At 42.0% G+C, this 20,637-nt stretch overlaps 1 protein-coding gene across 1 annotated transcript; it reads left to right on the forward strand.

The window, feature by feature from the left end:
• Nucleotides 1-107: 107 nt before the first annotated feature.
• LOC119726016 (transcription factor RFX4-like) lies at nt 108-18,319 on the forward strand. The gene is made up of 16 exons (XM_038197635.1): nt 108-548; nt 1,899-1,971; nt 3,841-3,916; nt 4,989-5,112; nt 6,620-6,681; nt 6,822-6,899; nt 8,970-9,108; nt 10,306-10,497; nt 11,579-11,729; nt 12,391-12,588; nt 13,437-13,531; nt 14,164-14,284; nt 15,110-15,229; nt 16,026-16,148; nt 16,722-16,923; nt 17,728-18,319. Exons 1-16 carry the CDS (start codon nt 108-110, stop codon nt 18,179-18,181), a joined length of 2,649 nt encoding a protein of 882 aa, XP_038053563.1. The 3' UTR covers nt 18,182-18,319.
• Nucleotides 18,320-20,637: the final 2,318 nt, after the last annotated feature.

A 20,637-nucleotide genomic window follows, 5' to 3' on the forward strand; every position in this document is an offset into this window, starting at 1 on the left:
CATTTTTTCCCCAAAATCTTCAGAGCAGTTTAACTGAGGGTTTCGACCTGTCTTATTTTGCTTCAACCTGTGAGTATTCACATTTGGAACATTGTCAACTTGCAAAAATGCCGCCAAAACGTCAAGCCTCGACAGCAACAGTGTCTACCCCTGAAGCGTCTATTGACCCCATAGCCCTAGCTACTGCTATATCTGAGGCCTTCAAGTCCCAGGCGGTTCTTGACCTTATCATTCCTGCCCTTTCCGATGCTATATCTCACAACCTGCACCAGGCTATGCAGCTCGAGTTCGTCAAAAGAGATGAACAAATTGCGAAACTGCAGCATGATGTGCGCCATCTTGAATCGAGGATCGAACAACAAGAACAATACAGCCGCCGTGATACGCTCATTGTTCACGGCATTCCTGAGCCAGCATCGCCGGAGATTGAGAATGCTCACAAAAAAAAGATTATCGACGTTGCGCAACACCACCTCAGCCTGGACTTAGGCCTGAACAGTATTGACCGCGCCCATCGTATCGGTTCGCGCCTGGATAAGTCTGAAGAGGTTCGTGCACCGTGCTTGAGAACGACACCGTGCTTGAGAACGACTTTGCACGTACATTTTATACGTTTGTCCAATGCATACATGCTGTACAGCGTCAGTTGGCGAAATCGAAAATTTTGAGAGAGACCCTCAAACTTTTTTTTGTAAAACTTTTCTCTGCGCGTGTGGGCGAGCATGGGTAGGCCTATGTGTTTTATGGCACACTGCGGTATTCTCGTAGCGCCTCCCTCCCCCGTTTTGGTAGGCCCCCAAATTTTTCGTAGGCCCCCAAATTTTGGTAGGCCTATACGCACAGTGCCCACTGTGCCTATTGGGTAATCCGGGCCTGGTTTTAAAGGTAATCGAGACAGCATAATTTGCCTATTTAGACTTCCTGTATTGACTTCCTGAGACTGCGGTGACGCACTGACAGCCAGTCCAACCAACCAATCAAACAACAAAGTCGCCTGTCACTTGCGCGTGTCGCTACTATGGCAACGGGCTCGTCCACGTGCCGTGGTCGCGCGTGCGCCACCTGTTGTCCTCATGTGCCCACATTTTCGGTATTTGTTGATTAAGGAAAACCTAACCCCTCAAAATTGATGAACCGAAAGATGTCCATGTTAGTTTTGATAGTTTGAAGAAAGCGCGGTGAAGATGCGCAGTTCTTAAAGGCCTTGCTTGCCTTGGGCCGGGGATGACTAAATAAAAAACTGTTCGGTCGTTCGTGCCGAATTTTGTGTTCGACCGGTAAAACTAAGATCGCACATATACAGACCATTGCCCAATCAGACCACTGTGCCAACGATATTGCGGAATTGGATTTTGAAATGTAAAGACCGGGGGAAAATCACATCTGATTTTAGACATATGTTTTGACAATGTAGATTGTAAAACATTTGTTTTTGTTGACGCCCGCTTTTTTCCAAACTGTTATCCTGCCACTATTTTAGAATTATTATTTTGAATTTTTCCCCTTTGTTGAATGCCCACCCCAAAATTAGACGACTCCATCCCGAACTTGTACATGAAACCCCTATTTCACATATGACAATAACAACCAAATCATCACATTCATTAAGCTAAAATTATGTTAAGTCGTGTTAGGCAGGCAAATACATGTGGGAATTTCAAAAGTTATGTACCCTTAATGACTGAGTAATAATTTGCATGATTTTTCTTAGGAACTAAACAGAAAAAAATTATAACCTTCGTAACTAATGCACTGCATGTATGCAGTTTGAATTCCACTTGTATTATATCCAAGCGAAATCCCTAGCATGCCTTATTAATGTAGCAAAACCTGTTTGTAGCCATTACAAATAATACAATCTCTGCATTCTGTCCAAATCAAAGTGACTCGTTATTCAGAGAATTCTGCCACTTGGCCTCAGGATTGTTGACCTCACTTCTCCAGCATCGGACGTGACTGTTCCTTTCCCAGGTAAGAAGAGCAGACAACAAACAAATTTCCAACAATGCATTCACCTTTCAATAACGCACCTGTTGGAGAGACACGTGATGTTCAAGCCCCGCCCCTTTCCTTCTCAAGTAGCTGAGCCTATCATATTGCCTTGAAAAGAAAACAAATACTACAAATATATACATCCAGTTGTCTAGTTGGCAATGGACATTGATAAGAGACCAACCAGTGAAGACATCTATGCCCGGGCATTGTTCACGTAAATACCTTGGGTGTTTTAACCGACTGCGATTCATTTTGCGCTCGGTGTTGACAGATCATGACGTTCTATTTGAAAGTGATAGCGTCAAACTGTGGACTCCAAGAAAGGCTGGGCGAAAGGCCAAGTTTATGTTTGTAATTTGTACCGGTTCTCACCACAACGGCAAGGCATCCAGCGGTAGGACACGGCTTATGGTTTCAGTACACCAGACGACATCTTGACGTACCAACTCTGCCGAATAACTTCGTCACTTCACATTGAAGAGCACGAAGCTGTCGGTTGCTGTCGTCCAGATTTAGGAGATGTGCTCGGCGATTGTTCTTTAATAGACACCTCCCGAAAATGCAAGATAATTTTAGTTCATTTCCACCTTCCAGCACGTATGAATGAAGCCAGCTCAGAGTTCAAATGCTATGTGACTTTATTCTGGACAGGTATCCTGCATCTCCGCACGTTGTGGTCGTCTCTGCTGGTCACCAGTTACATCATCAGAGAAATAACAATATCCAGTTTGTCAACTTTGTAAATCCATTTTTAATGATGAAGATTAGATTATTTTTGAAAGGAATTTTCATTCAGTCTCGCCCTGAATAATTAGCGCTCATCTCTTAATTCTTGGCGAGCCACGTGGCGCAAAAACCGTGGGATTTTTCTTTAGCCAATTAGCCTACTGTTGGCGTTGCATGGGACATCATTAGTTTGTTACAGTTGAACCGTGTGTCGTATGCTCTAATTACAACTCACTGGAGTACCATGAACCAATTCTGTGCAGTGTCGCCGTTCAGCGTTTAGTGAGCATCCGAAAGAAAAGATTTTTGTTTTTGGCTGCTTGAAGATAACCAAAGATACTGCATCAATCTCGGGAAAGTAAATTTGACTTCTAGAATTTCCAAAATGGATAAGACTGACTTTATTGACATGGATTCCGTATCTACATGCAGGCAGGGTAAGTACTGATGCTCTTGCATGGTAATTTTGTAGATTTTTAGAATACCTCAATTTCTTTTACAAGTTCCGATTAAAAACGACTCTTGCAAATGACAGTCAATTCCAATGTGACTTTTGCAGCCTCAAGCAGTCTTTTTTCTTCAGATTTTTTCTTCAGATTAAATCATATTTTTTTTTTAGAAAATGTGATTTTCTTACCGTTTTTGCACTCAGATTCATGCGTGCGTGTTGGAGAAGTTCACACCATTAATATGCGAGACTGGTATAGCGGGGGCTGCTGTTCAATGTTTTACCCCATAATTTCTCCTATAAATTAAACCGAGCCCTCTTTCCACAAACTTCAGCTTGCTAATATTCAACATGGTATCTTAGTGAACTATTTAGATGATTCCAAACACATAAAGTGACTTTTCCTACTAAGTCCCAAAACAAAAATGTGTCTTTTTGTACTCTTATATGGAACTGGGTCCCAAACTACACTACCGCTTCTTTTATTTTCACTCGTTCATCCTTCCGAAATCTGGTGTGATTTGTTTTTAACGATATCCTTCGTTTGATCAGTCTCGTGCATTTGCTTGTATTTGTTCACTTCTACAAAATAATTCACTGTACAAATTACGTGCATATATAAAAAAATTCTCGAGCAACAAAAACTTTTAGAGGACCAATATTTTATTTAGGCATTCGCTCTAAGTCGAAGCACATGTGTAAAATGAGACACCAAGAGCCCCATCCAACGCCCAGGATTCTCAAATGGTAAGTTATCAGTTAGGCGTACAGTCTGTTTATGTTCCTTCAACACATTGAATGAAACTACATTTGTGAATAACAAAAACAGTAAATCGAATACCCTCTTAACTCAACCATCCAAGATACTTCGAATTGGGGCCGTATCATAAGTCTGAAGCCTCATAGGTCCGACATCTCACAAGTCCGACATTGGACAAACACTGTTTCGGACTTATGAGGCGTCGGACTTATGCGGCATACAATTCGCCTCATAGGTCCGACGCCTCATAAGTCCGACAATGGACAAACACTGTTTCGGACTTATGAGGCGTCGGACTTATGCGGCGTCGGACCTATGAGGCGGAATAAATAAATGCTATGCCTCATAAGTCCGACGCCTCATACGTCCGAAATTTCGGACTTATGAGGCGTCGGACCTATGAGGCGTCGGACTTATGAGCGGACCCCTTTGAATTCACTCTGAATGTTTGGGTGAATTTTGTCATTTCAATATGTGGATAATGTACAGTCTGCCTGGGCACTATTTTTGGGATCGATAGAAATTCGAAGGCCCGTGAATGTGTAGCCGTAGGGTTCCTGCAGTGTTGTGGATTCAGAAAGGTTCCCCAGGAAAAATAGTTTGGAGTTTGGGTAAAAAAATAAAACTCCCCTCTCATTTTCCAGAGACGAATATTTTTACCGTAAAGACAAACGTTTTTCTTTGCTGTCTAATTTGATAAGTGATTTGAAAAACCAATTATTAAAAACAAACTTGGCCTTGTCATCCCTTTTTAAAATCCAGACGTTGTGGACGGAAATTAATATCAAAAATATTGAAGTCTCGAATTAACTATTTAACATTAATGACTACATATCATAAAAAGGTAAACATTTCGGTTAAAATATGATAGATTTGTTTACAATTCCATTGTTATGGGAGTGGTAATAATTATGGTGAACAATGACTTCACTTCTTGCAGCCAATGTGCCATCCAGATTTTTGTATAGAGAACAGTGGTCTATTCTCTTTGACTGTCCTTCATGATGTCTGTATGTTGATGGTTAATATTTCTTTTTGGGCCTTACAAATTGGTTGAAGGCTGCAGTCCAACTACGAGCTTGCTGATGGTGTGTGCATCCCGCGCAACACGCTCTATGTCCACTACACGGACTTCTGTAAAAAGACCAGCACTCATCCGATGAACGCTGCAAGCTTTGGCAAGGTACAAATAAATTATACCAATGTTGAGACTCTTCTTATAGACATCTAGGTCCACCAACATTCTACTAAAATTGCCAAAGACATTGAATCACAAATTTGTCATAAATATTGCTTTAGTTCGAAGTAGTGACTCATCACTCTACCTATGCTTACCACTCTGACTTGGAAAGATTTCACATATGTTGAGCACCTTAAATCCCAAATTGCGAGTATTAGTAGGCCTTGGGTTTTTTTTATAATAAGACTGCTGTACAGACAGACTGGTAGAATCTGCTACTTTCTTTTCGCATTCTTAATTTTCTATCGTTTGTTTGCCATATATTCTCCCCTCATTTTCAGAGAAAAAAAAACAAGTGCCATCATTTAGTCAAAAGTAAGTCATCTTGAAATGACATAATATTCCTTGAATACACTGCAAAAACTGTGTTTAGTAATTAAACACTTTTCTAAACACTTTTCTTGCTATCAGTTTGTAAACATGTTTTCAATACTAAACATGTTTAGAGTGCAGGATGGATAGTGTTTAGCCATCTAAACATGTTTGCAAAGTGATAGCAAGATTGTGTTTTATTGCTAAACACAGTTTTTGGAGTGTAGACAGTTTACGTAAGACGCCACACTTTGCAGCAGCTCAATTTTTTTAAATTACCGAATCTTATTGCAAAGCTTCGTCTACAGTTTTGTCACAGCACGTCTCACTTCCCAATACCAAACAAATCCATCCCGTCATATCAAAGACATAATGTATATCTAAAACTCTCGAATTGTTTTTCTGCGGCATTTTTCTCATTTTTTCTTGAAGGAATCAGCCCTTTTGACGAAGACATGCTTCAGTCGAGTGATGTCCGTTCACATTGAATTGCCTTTGTCCATAAAGTGGGCAAAGTGGAAATGCACACAAAGAAATAGGAGTGACGATGGGCTCACTTCAGAATCTGTACCATTAATAACACGATTTCAAGGCCTTTATATTTTCGTACCAACACCTGAACACTTTGTTGGCCAAGACACAGTTGTTGTTCTTGTGAAAATCTTATGTGGAAATCACGGCAGGTTATATTGAGTGACCATCTGATTGTAAACATGATTAGTTCAACTTCCGATATTTCAATGGACCCTATTGAATTTGACATGCATTTTGATGGATTTTACGTCAGATAGATTTACATTAATCTTTTTACTGGGCTTTGTCATCCCCAGTGCGACTTTAACAGCACTGTATATCATTCGTTTAGCCCACAAACTTGTGAGGAAAAAAAACCCTCAAAGGATCCCCCGGAAGGGACTCCAACCCGAGACGACCTCGAGCTAACTACCCACGACCTATCTACGAATCACCAAAAAATAACCGTTTTGCGGACATACAATGTTGCTGGAAACGTTTAAGTGTCAATGTAAAGTCATCGTGTTGTTGGTACCTTTTCTGTATATAAATCTCACTTTTACTTAAATGAAAATAAATAAACATTTTGTTCCACTTTGAAATAATCTGAATGATTTTCATTTAGATGATCAGACAGAAGTTCCCGCAGTTGACGACGAGACGTCTAGGAACCAGAGGACAATCCAAGTAAGACATGTAATTTCCCTTAAAAAAACCCTTTACTTTCTTCACAGGCAAAGATGTTTTCTGTACAAATGTGAAGAAAAAAAAGAAAAAAACTAAATCTAGCTGATATTTATTTGCTTATTTCACACTTTTTTGTTTAGGTACCATTATTACGGAATTGCAGTCCAGGAGACTTCCGAATACTATGAAGAAAACTACTCCAGTAAAGTTGCTGAAAGGTAAGAAGTATTTAATATGCTGTGGAAAAAATAAAAGTGAGTAAACTGTAATAACTTTGAAAAAATGAAGTAAACAATCAATCGAGAGAAATACACTCACGTTGCTAAAAAAGGGTTTTTTTCACAAAATGATGATCAGTTAACCTCTGGAAAATACTTAATAAAGTCAAGCCGCAATTCCTTTTCACATAAATTGTCGAGCTAGTCTACCTCGAGTTCAAAATAATTCGGCGTCACAAACAATTTTTGGGCTTGACTGAATGAGTGGAATTTGGGCAGAAAATGCGATCTTTTGGGACGTCTGGAACGAACAAACAAGTAAGTCAACAAACTCATATTTCAGTTATCATTACTTCAATCAAATTTCAGAATATGATTTGTGTGCAATGGACCATTCTATCGGTATTCGCGCACTGGGCTGCTTCGGCGTGTAATACTAGATTCCCCGACAAACACACAAGACAATCACCGGCCACTTTTCCATTCTACCGGCTCAAGTTCCATGTTGACAGTGGTAGTGTTAAACGCAAACGTTAAACACTGGATTTTCGCAGGTGCCGTGTGTAGGAGCCAACAAACCCCTACTTCACTCGATGACTCTGTCTATATGCACACCGTGCGGGATGTATACAGGCTACCAGTCTTTACAAGTCATATTAAATACCGTATTGGGTTAAGTTCACTGTCTGTACCAACTTGATCCATTTTTTTAAAATTGGAAGGCATGGGTCTCGATTGCCATTTCCCCTTTTTTTGAGTCAAACAGTTTGTCTTTGGTAGGGGCCTGACTTAGTTACGGATCTCCAGAGTCAAATTGGAATCAACTTCCAAACATTATAGTTTCGTCTCTGGCTAAAACCCAAGAACTGTACTTCCGACTCAGGAGACAAATCAGCTCAGTAATGCTGATTTTTTTTGGGCACAGGAACATTAATTTATATAAAATGAGATGAAAGTGTAGAGTGTTTTATTTCTTTTTACGAATGTGGAAGGCTTTTGAACGGCTTCCCCAATTGTATTGAGCCAGGGATGAAAGCACAACTTGAAACATAGCCGAGGTTATGGAAATGGGCCCACTACTAGAAAAGAGCTTCAATTCAGTACTAGCTTGATGTACCTTTTGGTGAAGTTACCATTGTAGTTCAACCGCACTGTTTACTGGCTAGGCAAATAATTGGTTGAATTAACCCCTCCATAATTTTATGTGAAAAAAGAAACTTCGAAAAATCTAGCTACTAACTGTGGGGGTAACAGCAATCTTGACACAGGTGTTTCGTGCACACTAGGTCTGATTGCTAAGAGTCATGATTGAATGTCCTTTGTGAAGATAATATATGACGCCTTAATTTGGGCCCTGTCGTTGCATCAGTGGACAACTAGGAAACAACGATTACACGTGTGAGTTGTTCATTTGCACGTCTAATAAGAGAACACAAGATTTGGAAAAAAAATTAAAGCGTAACAAAGGGTAAAATTTGGTCGCCGCCAGCCGGTTGCCGGGCAGACCATCTCTCGCTGTCTGGAATGTCGGATAATGAGGGACAGAGCCCGCCAAAAGTCACCTGCGCTACAATGGTACAATGGCGTGTTGATTGATGATCCCTTTACAGGTGCATTCTTGTAACTGAGGTACAGATCTCCAGGGTAACAGGGGCTACAATGTGAATTAAGGGTCAGCTTAATTTGGAGATGTTCCTGCCCTCGGTCACAAGATAGAAAAAGACAAAGGCCAATCCATACGTTTCCTATGACATCACAGATTCGCATTTATGTTCACTTTTGCCCCAAGCAAGAGCCACCCTTTATATAAATGTATATACTGAAATTTGAAATGAACTAAAGATTGTGTTTACATCATTTTGGATTTGGGTTATTTATTGCAAAGTATTTTGCAAATAATACTAAAATGTAAGAATAATGTGCATCGTCTTATTCAATTTTCATTGATATTAAACTGTCAACTTTAATTCATTGGCTCAATGATCAGGGGAAATAGCAATAGATAGTACGCTGTTCGATCTTTGTTCCAATCGCTACTTAAATACCCGTTACTATTGTTAATCGACACAGCACTTCTCACGAAGTGAGTAAAAGAGAACATCCCAGACAGACGGTGGCCTACTCACCCCGCTGCAAGTTGGGCACACTTCTGCCACCTTTTCCTGACGTCAAGGACATCAAGCTGCCTGGAAACATCTCAGAGGGAAAGGTAAAACTATTTGAAGTTATCTGTTAAAAAGAAAGATTGCAACCATCTTTTTGAAAAAAAATATATGAAGCTTGAAATGGCGGAAGGGGTACAATTATTATAGGTTTGCGTGTGTACTGTAAAATAAAAAAAACACCTTTTTAGATTTAACTACGAACCACAGAGACCTGCACCTAGCTGACAACAGCTGCAGGGTCTGATGGGTGCACGTTTAATAATATAATAATAATAACAAGAGATGAGAGTAGCTCTGGACGTTTCTCGACGTTTCGACAAACATTGTTCAGAAGACAGGTGGGCTACAATCAATTTTTCGATTGAACGAGACATTTGTATTGATTTGAGATCATGCAAACAAGGCATGACAAATTTCATCGAATTTCATCAGCTTTGTACAAGAGAGTGAGATTTAAATGCCATACGAAACAAATACTCACTTTCAGAATCTGCCACTTTCGACTTGGTGCCCTCCAGTGTCGGTACAGCGCTGGAGACGGTGGCTGAAGGCGCGTGCTGCTGCTGCCGAAAGCTTCTGAAGGAATGCAGAATCACCCCCGATATCATTGCACACCTCCTCGGTCGTTTGGCGCAACACACGACCGAGGAGGTGTGCAAAAACATCAGGGGTGATCCTGCATTCCTTCAGAAGCTTTTGGCAGCAACACGCTCCTTTTGCCACCGTTTCAAGCGCTGTATCAACATTCTGAAAGTGAGTATTTTTTTCTTATGGCGTTTAAATCTCACCCTTTTGCACAAAGCTGATGAAACTCACTCCATAAAATGTGTCATGTCTTGTTTATACGATCTGAAATTTTGGTTAAATTCCATTGGTAAAAAAAACCAGTTATTAAGGGTCAAAAGTAGGACTTTTTTTACACGTAGTATACCTGAGTGATAGGTTTGCGGGTACACCATAGAATATCTCTTGAGTGAAGAAGTGCAGTTCTAAAAAGAACTAGAGGGGAGAGTAGTTCTAGACGTTTCTCGACGTTCCGACAGATATTGTTCAGAGGACAGACAGAGTACAGTGCTCTCACTCTCCGAAAAATAATGCCTTTTAAAATCAATGGCCGTTTTTCAAACCCCGGCTTCGGTCCGTCCCGGCTCCAGTTGTATTGCCAAACTGCATTACCGAAGCCAAAAGACGGAGACAAAGCCGGGTTTTGGAAAACGGCCTTGGTATATCCTTTACCCCAGGTATGTACATTTCTGATGATGTACCGCACCCACTGCCAGCGCATTCTGGACACGGTCATCCGGGCCAGCTTCGACGAAGTGGAAACCTACCTCCTCCATTTCTGGCAGGGGATGCCGCCCCACATGCTGGGCGTGCTAGACTCCGCTACAGTCGCTGATATCGTCGGCCTGTGCGACTCCATATTGTACAAGGTTTGGTTTTTGTGACGTGTGTTAATTGAGTAGAACATGGCTACATGCTGCCATAAACTGAATGCACTGTTGCCTTAAAGTGGTCAGAATCTTTACAGGGTGAGTAAAAAAACACCGGAAACCCAAATGTGGGGACCATTTTGTTAATGAAGTTCGGCATTTAGCACTATCAAAATCTAGCATATGAAAGCTCAATTTATAAGCCTTCATTTAGTACAAGAATCATTCAAATCACTCATGTAATTTTTAAGTTATGGAATTTTAAACACAACCACCGTATAAAAAGTAGTATCCACGGGTCACAATAAGCTAAGTGTTCTTTCAGCAAAACGAAAACAAATCACATAGGATGTGTGTGAATTGTTTTCGTTTTGCAGAAAGAACGCCACCTTTTTTGTGATCCGTGGACAGAACTTTAAAACGAAGGCTGTGTTTAAAATTCTGTAACTTGAAAAGTACACGAGTGATTTGAATGATTCTTGTACTAAAAGAAAGCTTATGAATTGGGTTTTGTATATTCTAGATTTTGAAAGTGCTACATGCAGAACTTTACTAAAAAAATGGTCCCGACATTTGGGTTTCGTTATTTATTATTCACCCTGTATAATTCACATTTCACTATCAAAGCACATTTTCATTGTTGTATAAAATCCCATAATTATCATGAATTTCTAAAACAAACTGTAGGCTAACTTTACCTATTTTAACTTTTAAAATGCCACGGTACAATAAGATGCACTACCGTTATATTTCAAAGGCAAACGTTTTCTGACATTTTAAAAGGTTGGTGCAAAATACTTTCTTTTTGGTATCGAATCGTTGAACTGAGTGCATCTTTGTGTCAATTTTCAGTTTTCTTAACGAACCCACAAGAGGTTTGACGGGAAATTTTTGATTCACATGAATTTTCACAATCATTAGGTCAGTCTCGAACTGTAGGTTATTACAACCACGAAAATTGAATAGCGTTTCCTATGAGAAATGGCCAACTCATTGTAGTTGTGAAAGTTCATCCGTTTATACCAACGATAATCCCTCACTACGAGGTTTATAATTTTTCCCTTTTAATATTTTTCACCAGGCCATTGCTGGGGTACTCATGCCGTCCGTTACGCAGACCATACCGGAGAGCCTGACCCAGGTCATCGGCTCGTTTGTCCGCAGACTGGAGGACTGGCTACGCGACGCGCTGGACCAGCTTCCGGAATCTCTCTGCAACACCAAATTCACGAGTACAAAAACTTCTATGTGCCTTGAGCTCTTACATTCGACTTAATTCGATACCACTGGCAAGAGTCTGAGTCACTACGATATAGCAAAGACTGAGCACCAAGTCAAAAGTCAATTGAAACAGGCGAAACCCAGTCTTGGTTCCAAGTCAATGTATTACCAAAAGATAGTTGCTCTCGAAATGTGAAGTTAAATTCTTGCTTTAATTATTGCAACAAATTCCAGCAATACTCAAATCTGCAGATTCGTTAACACTTGATCATATACCATGTCTTTGTTTATATCCCTTGATCACTACATTATCTCCATATCTCTGGTGGTTTGGGTTTTTTCCCTCTTCTGTTTCGAAGATTTCTATCTTTTCTTCAGCCCTGGAACCCCATGAAGAAACAGTTTTGAACCATTGTCAGTGCAACTATTGATCCTTCCTTTTACATGATTAGTCAATAAAACAGTGCGCAATGACCAACTGATCAAGACTTTTGGTAAGGTATTCCAGAGAAGCTCCTTTAAACTTGTTAACTGCGAGAAATACACAGAAACCGAAGGTGCAGGCAACGCTTATGTCCAATCTTGAATGAGCCGCTGGGTAAAAACAAGCACAATACGTTATTAATTCACCAACCACAAGAACCCACTTTTTATTCACCAACTCCTTCCCAGTGGCCAGGTACTTCTCGCGTCTGATTCAGCGCCAGGGGTCTCTCAACCATCTCTGCCAGGCCTCCAAAGCAACCATCCAGACCAGTGACGTCACGTCTCAGATGGCCGATGATTGGTCCCTGATCGACCACGTGACGCTACGTAGCCAGACGCTGTACGCCGTGCAGGACATGGCGCCTGCGCCTCAGCTAGCCCAACGTTAGTTGGAAAAAGTGTTATCAAATGTTGACTTGCTTTTGAAAAGTGGCGGAAGAAGTTATCAGGAAAGACAATAACATTGGTGTTGATAGCCCTTCCTACACAAATTCCGTAATTTGCGAAGAAAATGACATTTTATCCTTTTTTATGATTCAACTCCCCCCCCAATGATAATAGAAGGTAAATGTGTATAAGGCTCATGTATCCACCAGGACTGGTGCTCAAGGCGCTACATCATTATTAACCCTGCTCAATGGGCCCATGAAACATTCCAAAAAGCATCTCAGCTCCATTGGGAGTATACAACTCGGTGCTGCCTGTTACACGCAAGGAAGCTAATTATATCACAATAACCGTCTCTGCCCTCATAGGTACCCATTTACTCCTGGCACATGCACCATAACCCCAGGCTGGACTCGAACCCACAACCTGCAGCTTTACCCGCAGACCACGAATCCAGTGCCCTTAACCACGAGGCCACAGCACATACTCCACAGATTTTCGCCTACACCATTACCGCTAACCTGGCCGTGTCTGCAAAACTATTACCGAAATCCCCCTTTGATTATTGCTAATATAAGTTTTATAAATGAAAGGAACTTTGCAACCGTTTTTTTGTCTTAATGCTCACATTATTCCGACATCTGAATGGTACTTATTTTTGCTCACAACAACATGGCAGTAGCCGAGTGACGTCACACGTATAGAGTCCCAGCATACGCTTGCAAGCAGTCAGATCAAACTTTGATCATCACTGTTACAAAGTATCCTCCGTAGTACAGGAGATATGTCGTTTGTTTGCATAAAAGGTTGCATAACAAAGTAAACTTTGTTCTCTGCTGTCACAGTGTGCGAGGAATTCGGTGGCCTTTTAGAGGAGCAATCGTCACTCGAGGCCTACACTGACTGGCTTGACTCTCTACTCGAGAAGTGCGTGGAAAAGGTTAGTCTTCATCAAAGACAATGGAAACATAGCATGGAGCGCCCTCACTGGGGTAGTTTTTGATAGTTAAATTGAGTGACTATGAAATGTACAATGTGCCTACCCGTGCTTGTCACAGAGAACAAAGACCTGTCCCTCGATGTGACGTCAGATGCGAAGAGTCTATTGAACTGGTACACATGTTCTCCTTCGCTTGAGTCATCATTACGGGCTGTGCACACTTATAAGTAGTCTGAGTATCACCCTTTATCCACGGAGCCAAGTCTCCTGTATAACGTCTGATATGTCTAAACATGCAAATATATGTAAGCCGTGCGCCAGCCAATCGGAGTCGACTTTACTAAATTGTGACGTCATTTCATTCCCAATTCAGGACTAATGGTTTGATTGGTCAATTCGAATGCAGTGTTTTGTACAGTTTTGTAACACAGTTTTTTTAATCCATGTCTACGACGCGCAACGGGTGAATGACCGGAGACCCGATATAGAAAGCGCCCGCTAATTGGTCAAAGTCCAGAGGTCAAGATGCGGTTGTCTTGCATAATTAATCAACGAATCTGCTCAAACAAGGGGCTCTGATTCTAACTATTTGTGATTCAAATCGTTTCTCTTGTTCTTACTTTTTCTTGCAGCATCAACAAGGTCAAGGGTCAAGCAGCGTGTGTCAGAGGGCACGGCGGTTCATGCTCATTTGGTCCTGTTTGAGCACAAAGGTCATGAGAGACATGACGCTCCACAGCTCCCCAAGTTTCGGTGAGAAATGTATAGACCTAAAGACTAAGAGCATGTTCGATCAAGTGGTCAGTTCATGACGTAACTTACGCCTAGGCACTCATAGTAATGTGCAAAAGTCTCTTGTCAAACGATGGTCAAATGGCTCCCTGAGGTACACCGTGATGTGGGGGGCTGTACGTGGTCCAATGGTTACGGTGTTATGTGCCGAGGTACACGGGTTCGAATCTTGACGGGGAACCGTTCTTGTGCTTTTGAGCAAGGCACTTTACCATAATTGCTTCTACATTCGGATGGGACGTAAAGCCGTAGGTCCCGTGTGTTGTGTAATGCACGTTAAAGAGCGCAGTAATACTTTTCGCTAAGAGAAGGGGTTTGCTCCGGTGTTTCTGGCAGTGGCTGCAATATGCGCCGCAGCACCTTGTAAACCCTTTATAAAGGTGCTACATAATGGGTCTCACATTTCTCATAAACTTCATTTACCTGTCTTTAAAAATATACATAACTGCCAGCGCCTTGAGTACCTAATCGTTGGTAGATACGTGCGCTATACAAGACTCCAGTATTATGTGCGCTGCTATTGTAACGGGCTACAACGAAATGAGGCTGATATAAAGTAAGTTTACGGTTGCACTGCGTTTATGGTGCTACCGTAATTTTCTTTACCATGCAAACCTTCAAATCGTATCACATTAGTAGGCTGGTCGCTTGCGGAAAGGTGGCTGAAGACATACACAAATTTCTGGACCAAAATATACGTTAAGAGGAACGGTTAAGTACACTGAAATAACGTAATGAAAAATAACGTTATAGTTACATTGATGTCTCACTTTTATGCACATACAGGTTCGTTCCATCTTCTCCACATGACACTGGATGAGTACGTACACTACAAGATGGAGCTGATCCACACTCAGGAGCGAGCCGACAGCTTACTGCGCAGACTCAAAGGAGAAACGCAGGGAGGTGGGTTTATGTAAATGGCTTATATTCGCCAGTTTAGCCTCCCTTTCAACCTTTGGTGTATATACAAAGATCCAATAACTGAAACAACTACATGTATTCCTCTGTACACCATAGCTGTGAAAAGATTTGATCGACGACTGATCCACACTCACGAGAAATATCAAGGAAGAAACAGAGTGGTGTGTTTATTTTTATGACTCGTATTTGCCAGTTCAGCCTCTTTCATCGATGTTTAATACAAAGACCCCAGCATCGCTAACACAACTACACCTCTAACATCATGCTATTTGTTTCGACAAGTGATCCACACTCAAGAGATATCTCAAGTGAGAAACACAGGGTGGTGGGTTTATTTTTATGGCTATAGTATTTACCAGACTTTAGCCTCTCTTTCATCTGTACCATGACAACTGATCCAAGAGAGTTGACAGCTTGTTGCAAAGGCACAATAGAGAAACACAAGGTGTGTTTATCGAGGTCATTGGTGACTGAGATTTGCCAGTACAGTCTCTCTATCAAAACAATGGTGCATCCTATGGCTATAACAATTATAAACACTTTAGCTATGTTACCAATAACGACATAACTGATCCTCACTCAGGAGCAAGCCTTCAATTCGCAGAAAACGATCCAGGAAAAAATATGGGTAGTAGATTTTACGAGAATTAATTTGATTATTTGCCAGTGTAGCCTCCTTTTCAACCACATGCTACAAAATGTGCCATAGCTTTAACAAGTACCATCTATTAAACTGGTGCGACCATGCATATGTACCTCTATTTTTGTCTTCCCGAAGCCTTCGACACTGACGACATTTTTTCGTTGATACCAAACTGGAGGTTGACGTCGACAAAGCCGTCCTATCACACGCCGTGCCGACAGCAGTTTGGTGCTCAGACCACTACATCTCTACCCGCAAGTGAGTCACTTCAATTTTCTTTTAGCTCATCCGTTATCATTAAAGAGCATTGCAATCTGAGTCCTCAAAAGATGATGCAGCAGCCAAGCGGTGATTGAATTCTCCACATTTTTCAAATTTGGGCATAATTTTTCTTCAATGGGCCAATTAGGCCAAGCTTCCATGTAATCTTCACCCCTACTATACACCACAAGCCTGTAGACTCCCATTGGCCAGACCCTAGCCACTCCGGAGTAAGGAGTGTTGAAAGACAGAAGCCAAGATGGCGGCTAATGCCTTTGTGCAGTAATGGAGATCTTAGTGGCCAACCCCTAAGTGCCGCCGATCCCTTTGCGTCAACCCCTCGTGCCGCCCAGAGCTCAGACAGGTTGTAAACCATCCCTGGACACGTGAAAGACCTATATCTTGTGCATGTACAGGCATGACAGGGTTATTGACCTATAAGCACATGTGGTGATAAAATTCTCCACGTGGTTGCACCGCGTAAAATGTTTGGGCTTGATGGGATGATGCGGACCTTTCATAACAATTGACGTATTTGGTTATAAAAATCCTTTTGCATATTCCCGGTAGATTCGCACAGTCTGCCAGCCGACTGCTACTATTTGAGCCGCTCAGGTCCCTCATCAGACATGGCCTCAAGTTACATGACCTGCTCGGAGTCACGTGGTCCATCTCATGTTCCGGGCATGCAACAGTCGCCGGCAGCGGGTTCACATTTGGCGAGTCTCAGCGAGTTTGGCGACTATCCCCCTTGGTCGATTTACAGCTCAGAGTACGTGTTGATATTGTCACGTCCGAATAATATGTCTGTATGGTATTATCGTCCGATAGAGTCCAGCCACTATGTCTAAATGGCTCCATGTTAGGCTACGACTACTTAACTTTTGAAGTGTCAAAGAGATACGGTCTGTGTGGATGGACGCTTCAACAGTGTCCCTTGAGCCAGTGATGGAGTCATTTCAGACAGAGTTGCTGGAATCGGCAGTCAAGATGTTAGAAAGTAATCTTGAATGAAAAGTTGAACAAAGAACTTGACTGGAGCGGGGCTTGAACCTGCGACCTCCAGATAACCATTCTGGTGCTCTTACTAACTGAGCTATCCAGCCCCATGTTGGCGGTTTCCCAATTAGTCAATATCTTTGCTCAAGGGGCGCTGGTCAGAAGCCATAAACCAGTTTATGCCATACAGCCAGGTATCGCGTCCAAAGTCACGATACAGACCTGGGAAATAACAAACGGGGTTCACTCAAAGAGGATAGCCTACATCTTTTCATTACAATTTTTCAAATTAACCACAAAGTAATCTTGACTCTCTTTACAATATCAGTGTTGTCCATAGCATTGCGTGTCCCAATCACGTCCAGCTGATTGAACTAATCATTTCCATACCTTCATCTTCATTGTCATGATCATAGTCGCCGTCCTCATAAATTTCGGAATTATCGACATTTTTATCATTATCAACATCATTACTACCAAAGTGCCACACCACGATAACAGCAACCATTGATCGCACTTAGTACTGCTAACATCATCTGTCATCGTCAATTCTGTTTGCCCTCTTTACCCTTTGCAGAAATAGTGCCTTCACGCCCGTGACTAGTAATACCGACTGTGCAACCGCCAAAGCGCCTTACCCAAACAACCCATTCATGGTGCAGGACGCTCCGCGCGACCACCCATTCCATGCAACATCGGCATTTACTTCCAGTTGCTATCATGGCGACGGTGTCTGTACCAGTGACGCCCAGAAAGACCCCTGCCTCGACTGTGATGCAGCGCTGTCAAGGAGCAGCTTTGAAAACCAGTCGGAACCGGTCGGAGCCAGATACGTTCGTCGACTTCCACCGGCGCCGAGTGATGCAACTTGCGCTCTGATGGACGGTCACCAGCTTGTTTCAGATACTCCCTATCATCTCAACGACAGGGAGTTTCACCACTTTGCGAACTACGCCCAGCACCAGGAACCCTTTCACACATCGACCCATGCAAATGAGTACAGACATTACGGTTCATCACTGTGCAGTTAGCCTCATCCGCGCAGGGTTGACTAAATAATTTCAAATTCAATCCTTAAGGTACATTCGGGTGTTCCACTGTGGTTTTCCTATTTTGTATTTCCAAATACAAAATAGGCCAAAAAAAATAGGCCGAAAAAAATAAGTCGGTCTCTGGTCAGCGCGCGCGTCGATTTTAATCATGCGCGTCAATCTTTTTTTTTCCAAAATGCTCCCCGGTAGCTGCAACAGCGCCCTCTATTGCCGCACCTCCTCCATTTTTTTTTACCAAAGAGCATCAAGGAATGGGAAATTGCACCAAGGCAAATGATCGAGAGCATCAAGGCAAATTATGGAGGAAACCAATGTACATGAGGACACCAAAAAAAGCAAAATAGTACCCCACCTTGTCTGTACAATCCAAGCTTGAAGAAGAAAAAAAAAGCCAAAAAAAAAAAGCCGCATCCCCGCGTCAATTCCGGAACTTTGGTCTGACCAGAGACCGATTTTTTTTTTTTTGGCCTTAAGGGTGATGGGGTTTTCTTTTCGTGCGTTTTCCTATTTTGCGAATTACTATATTTTGGGGGAATGTTCACAATTAAAGAAACGTTATTATTTTGAAACATTAACCTAATCACAATGTACATTTTTATTTTTGCCCGGTACAATATTGCATACTACGTTTCTTACTTAGTAGTGGTAGCGACATTAGTAATGGTACAGTCATATTGATCTAATGATGTAAATATCAAACTAAACCAACGGGTTTTTTAAATATAGAATAAAAAAAATCAAAAAGTTATGTGCTAGCCAAGCTTTCAGAGATCGGTCTGAGCCATAACGATGCCCCATCACAATCCCTTAGTTCTCTTCTGGGATCTCGGGGGTCCCGGCCAATACACACTTCCTTCCCTGTCCATCCATGTAACCCCGGAGGGCCAGTCACCATGTGAAAGCAAAGAGCTAAGGGAGGAACAGGGCGGCACCCTAAGCCCTGATCCTCCGAGAGGACCACACGCCCTGAACCTGTACGAAGGTGCCTACCTTGAACTCGCGGACAGTACCAGCAGCATTGCTTACCGATTAAGCTAAGGTACTGTTGGTATTTTACGACGGGAAATAAAACCTCTTATAATGACTGACTATAACGCGTGCGTTGAAAAGCAAAAAGACACCGACGGGATTCGATACCAGGCTCCGCGATTCGTGGACGACGGATCTAACCACTCGGCCACCAGGCTTCCTTAGAATTCTCCTCAAAAACAATTTGTCTTCATAATAGGCAGAGAAATTTTCGGGTGGAAATTTCTCCCAAAATTCTTTAAATTAAAGAAAGACGAGGAAATAAGCTTTAATTTTATGTGTGTCTGAAACACCTTGAGAGAGTAAATTGTGAGTACATTTCCTGACTTTCTGAAGTGGGGCCATTTATCATTTGGGTCTATGGCAGTTTATTGCACCCATAGGGACACTGTTAAAAGCGGGCCCGTATATGGACACCCACGGACAGTAGGTGGTGCTCTTCATCGCCGACGACTGACGTGACTCGCTTTTCCCGATGATGTCGCCGGCCCCATCCTGCTCGCCCCCCCCCCCACTCCCCCCTTCCCCGCTCGCTCTTAAAATCTGTAACCGGTTGCAATTTGCCACTGTGCAACCGCCCCTCCCCCGCTATGCCGCTGCCCTGAGGTGTGTACTGAGGCCAGTCGCTCGGAAATATGTTGCCATCAAAAAATTAACGGTCGTGTTGCTTGCGACTAATTCTCCGCAAACATTGCTTGAATGCAAATATCACCAACAATATCTTTGCAACGTTCGTCTTGGCATTGCTAGTCGGTGCTGGAAGTAGGAGTTTTTCAGAATGTAATAAATACTAACTAATTTTAAATGGAATTAGTATGCCGGTATTTACAAAATAGATAACATGTTAGAGTCGACACACACTTTTTTCTTTTAAATGAAAAACGAAATTCGATGAAAGATGATGTCTCAAAACCGCCAAACTCACTGGTTTGACTGGAATCCTGCTGGTGCACAATTTTAACGTGTTTTTAGATTGGGTTATGGTCGAGAATAAGCTTTATGTGGCCTCTCTGGACTCCCATATATTTGCACTAAGTTTAATCGGGCACCATTTGCAGTCATCAGCCGACATTTAAAGCTAAAATATCAGGTAAAAAAAAAAGCTGCGTCGCCGCACCACTATTTGGGCAAGCTCCATACCAGAAACCGGAGACTTTTTTGGGGGGGGGGGGGGCCTAAACCTACATGGCAGAATCATTATTACACCTGTGTATAGATATTTACATACCTGGTATTTTGTTTTAGAATCGCCTTGAACAGAGGTCTTGCAGCTAATGAACAAGTAGGTTATTTTGCATAATTGTTGAATCGCTTGGATAATTTTTGCTGATTCATGCACGGTCATGATTGCGGAATACACGGCAGAGGTGAAGAATTGCATGATTAAGAGAGATTTACTGGCAACA

This window comes from Patiria miniata, unplaced genomic scaffold (assembly GCF_015706575.1).
Source record: "Patiria miniata isolate m_02_andy unplaced genomic scaffold, ASM1570657v1 HiC_scaffold_19, whole genome shotgun sequence".
Classification (NCBI taxonomy): Eukaryota; Metazoa; Echinodermata; class Asteroidea; order Valvatida; family Asterinidae; genus Patiria; species Patiria miniata.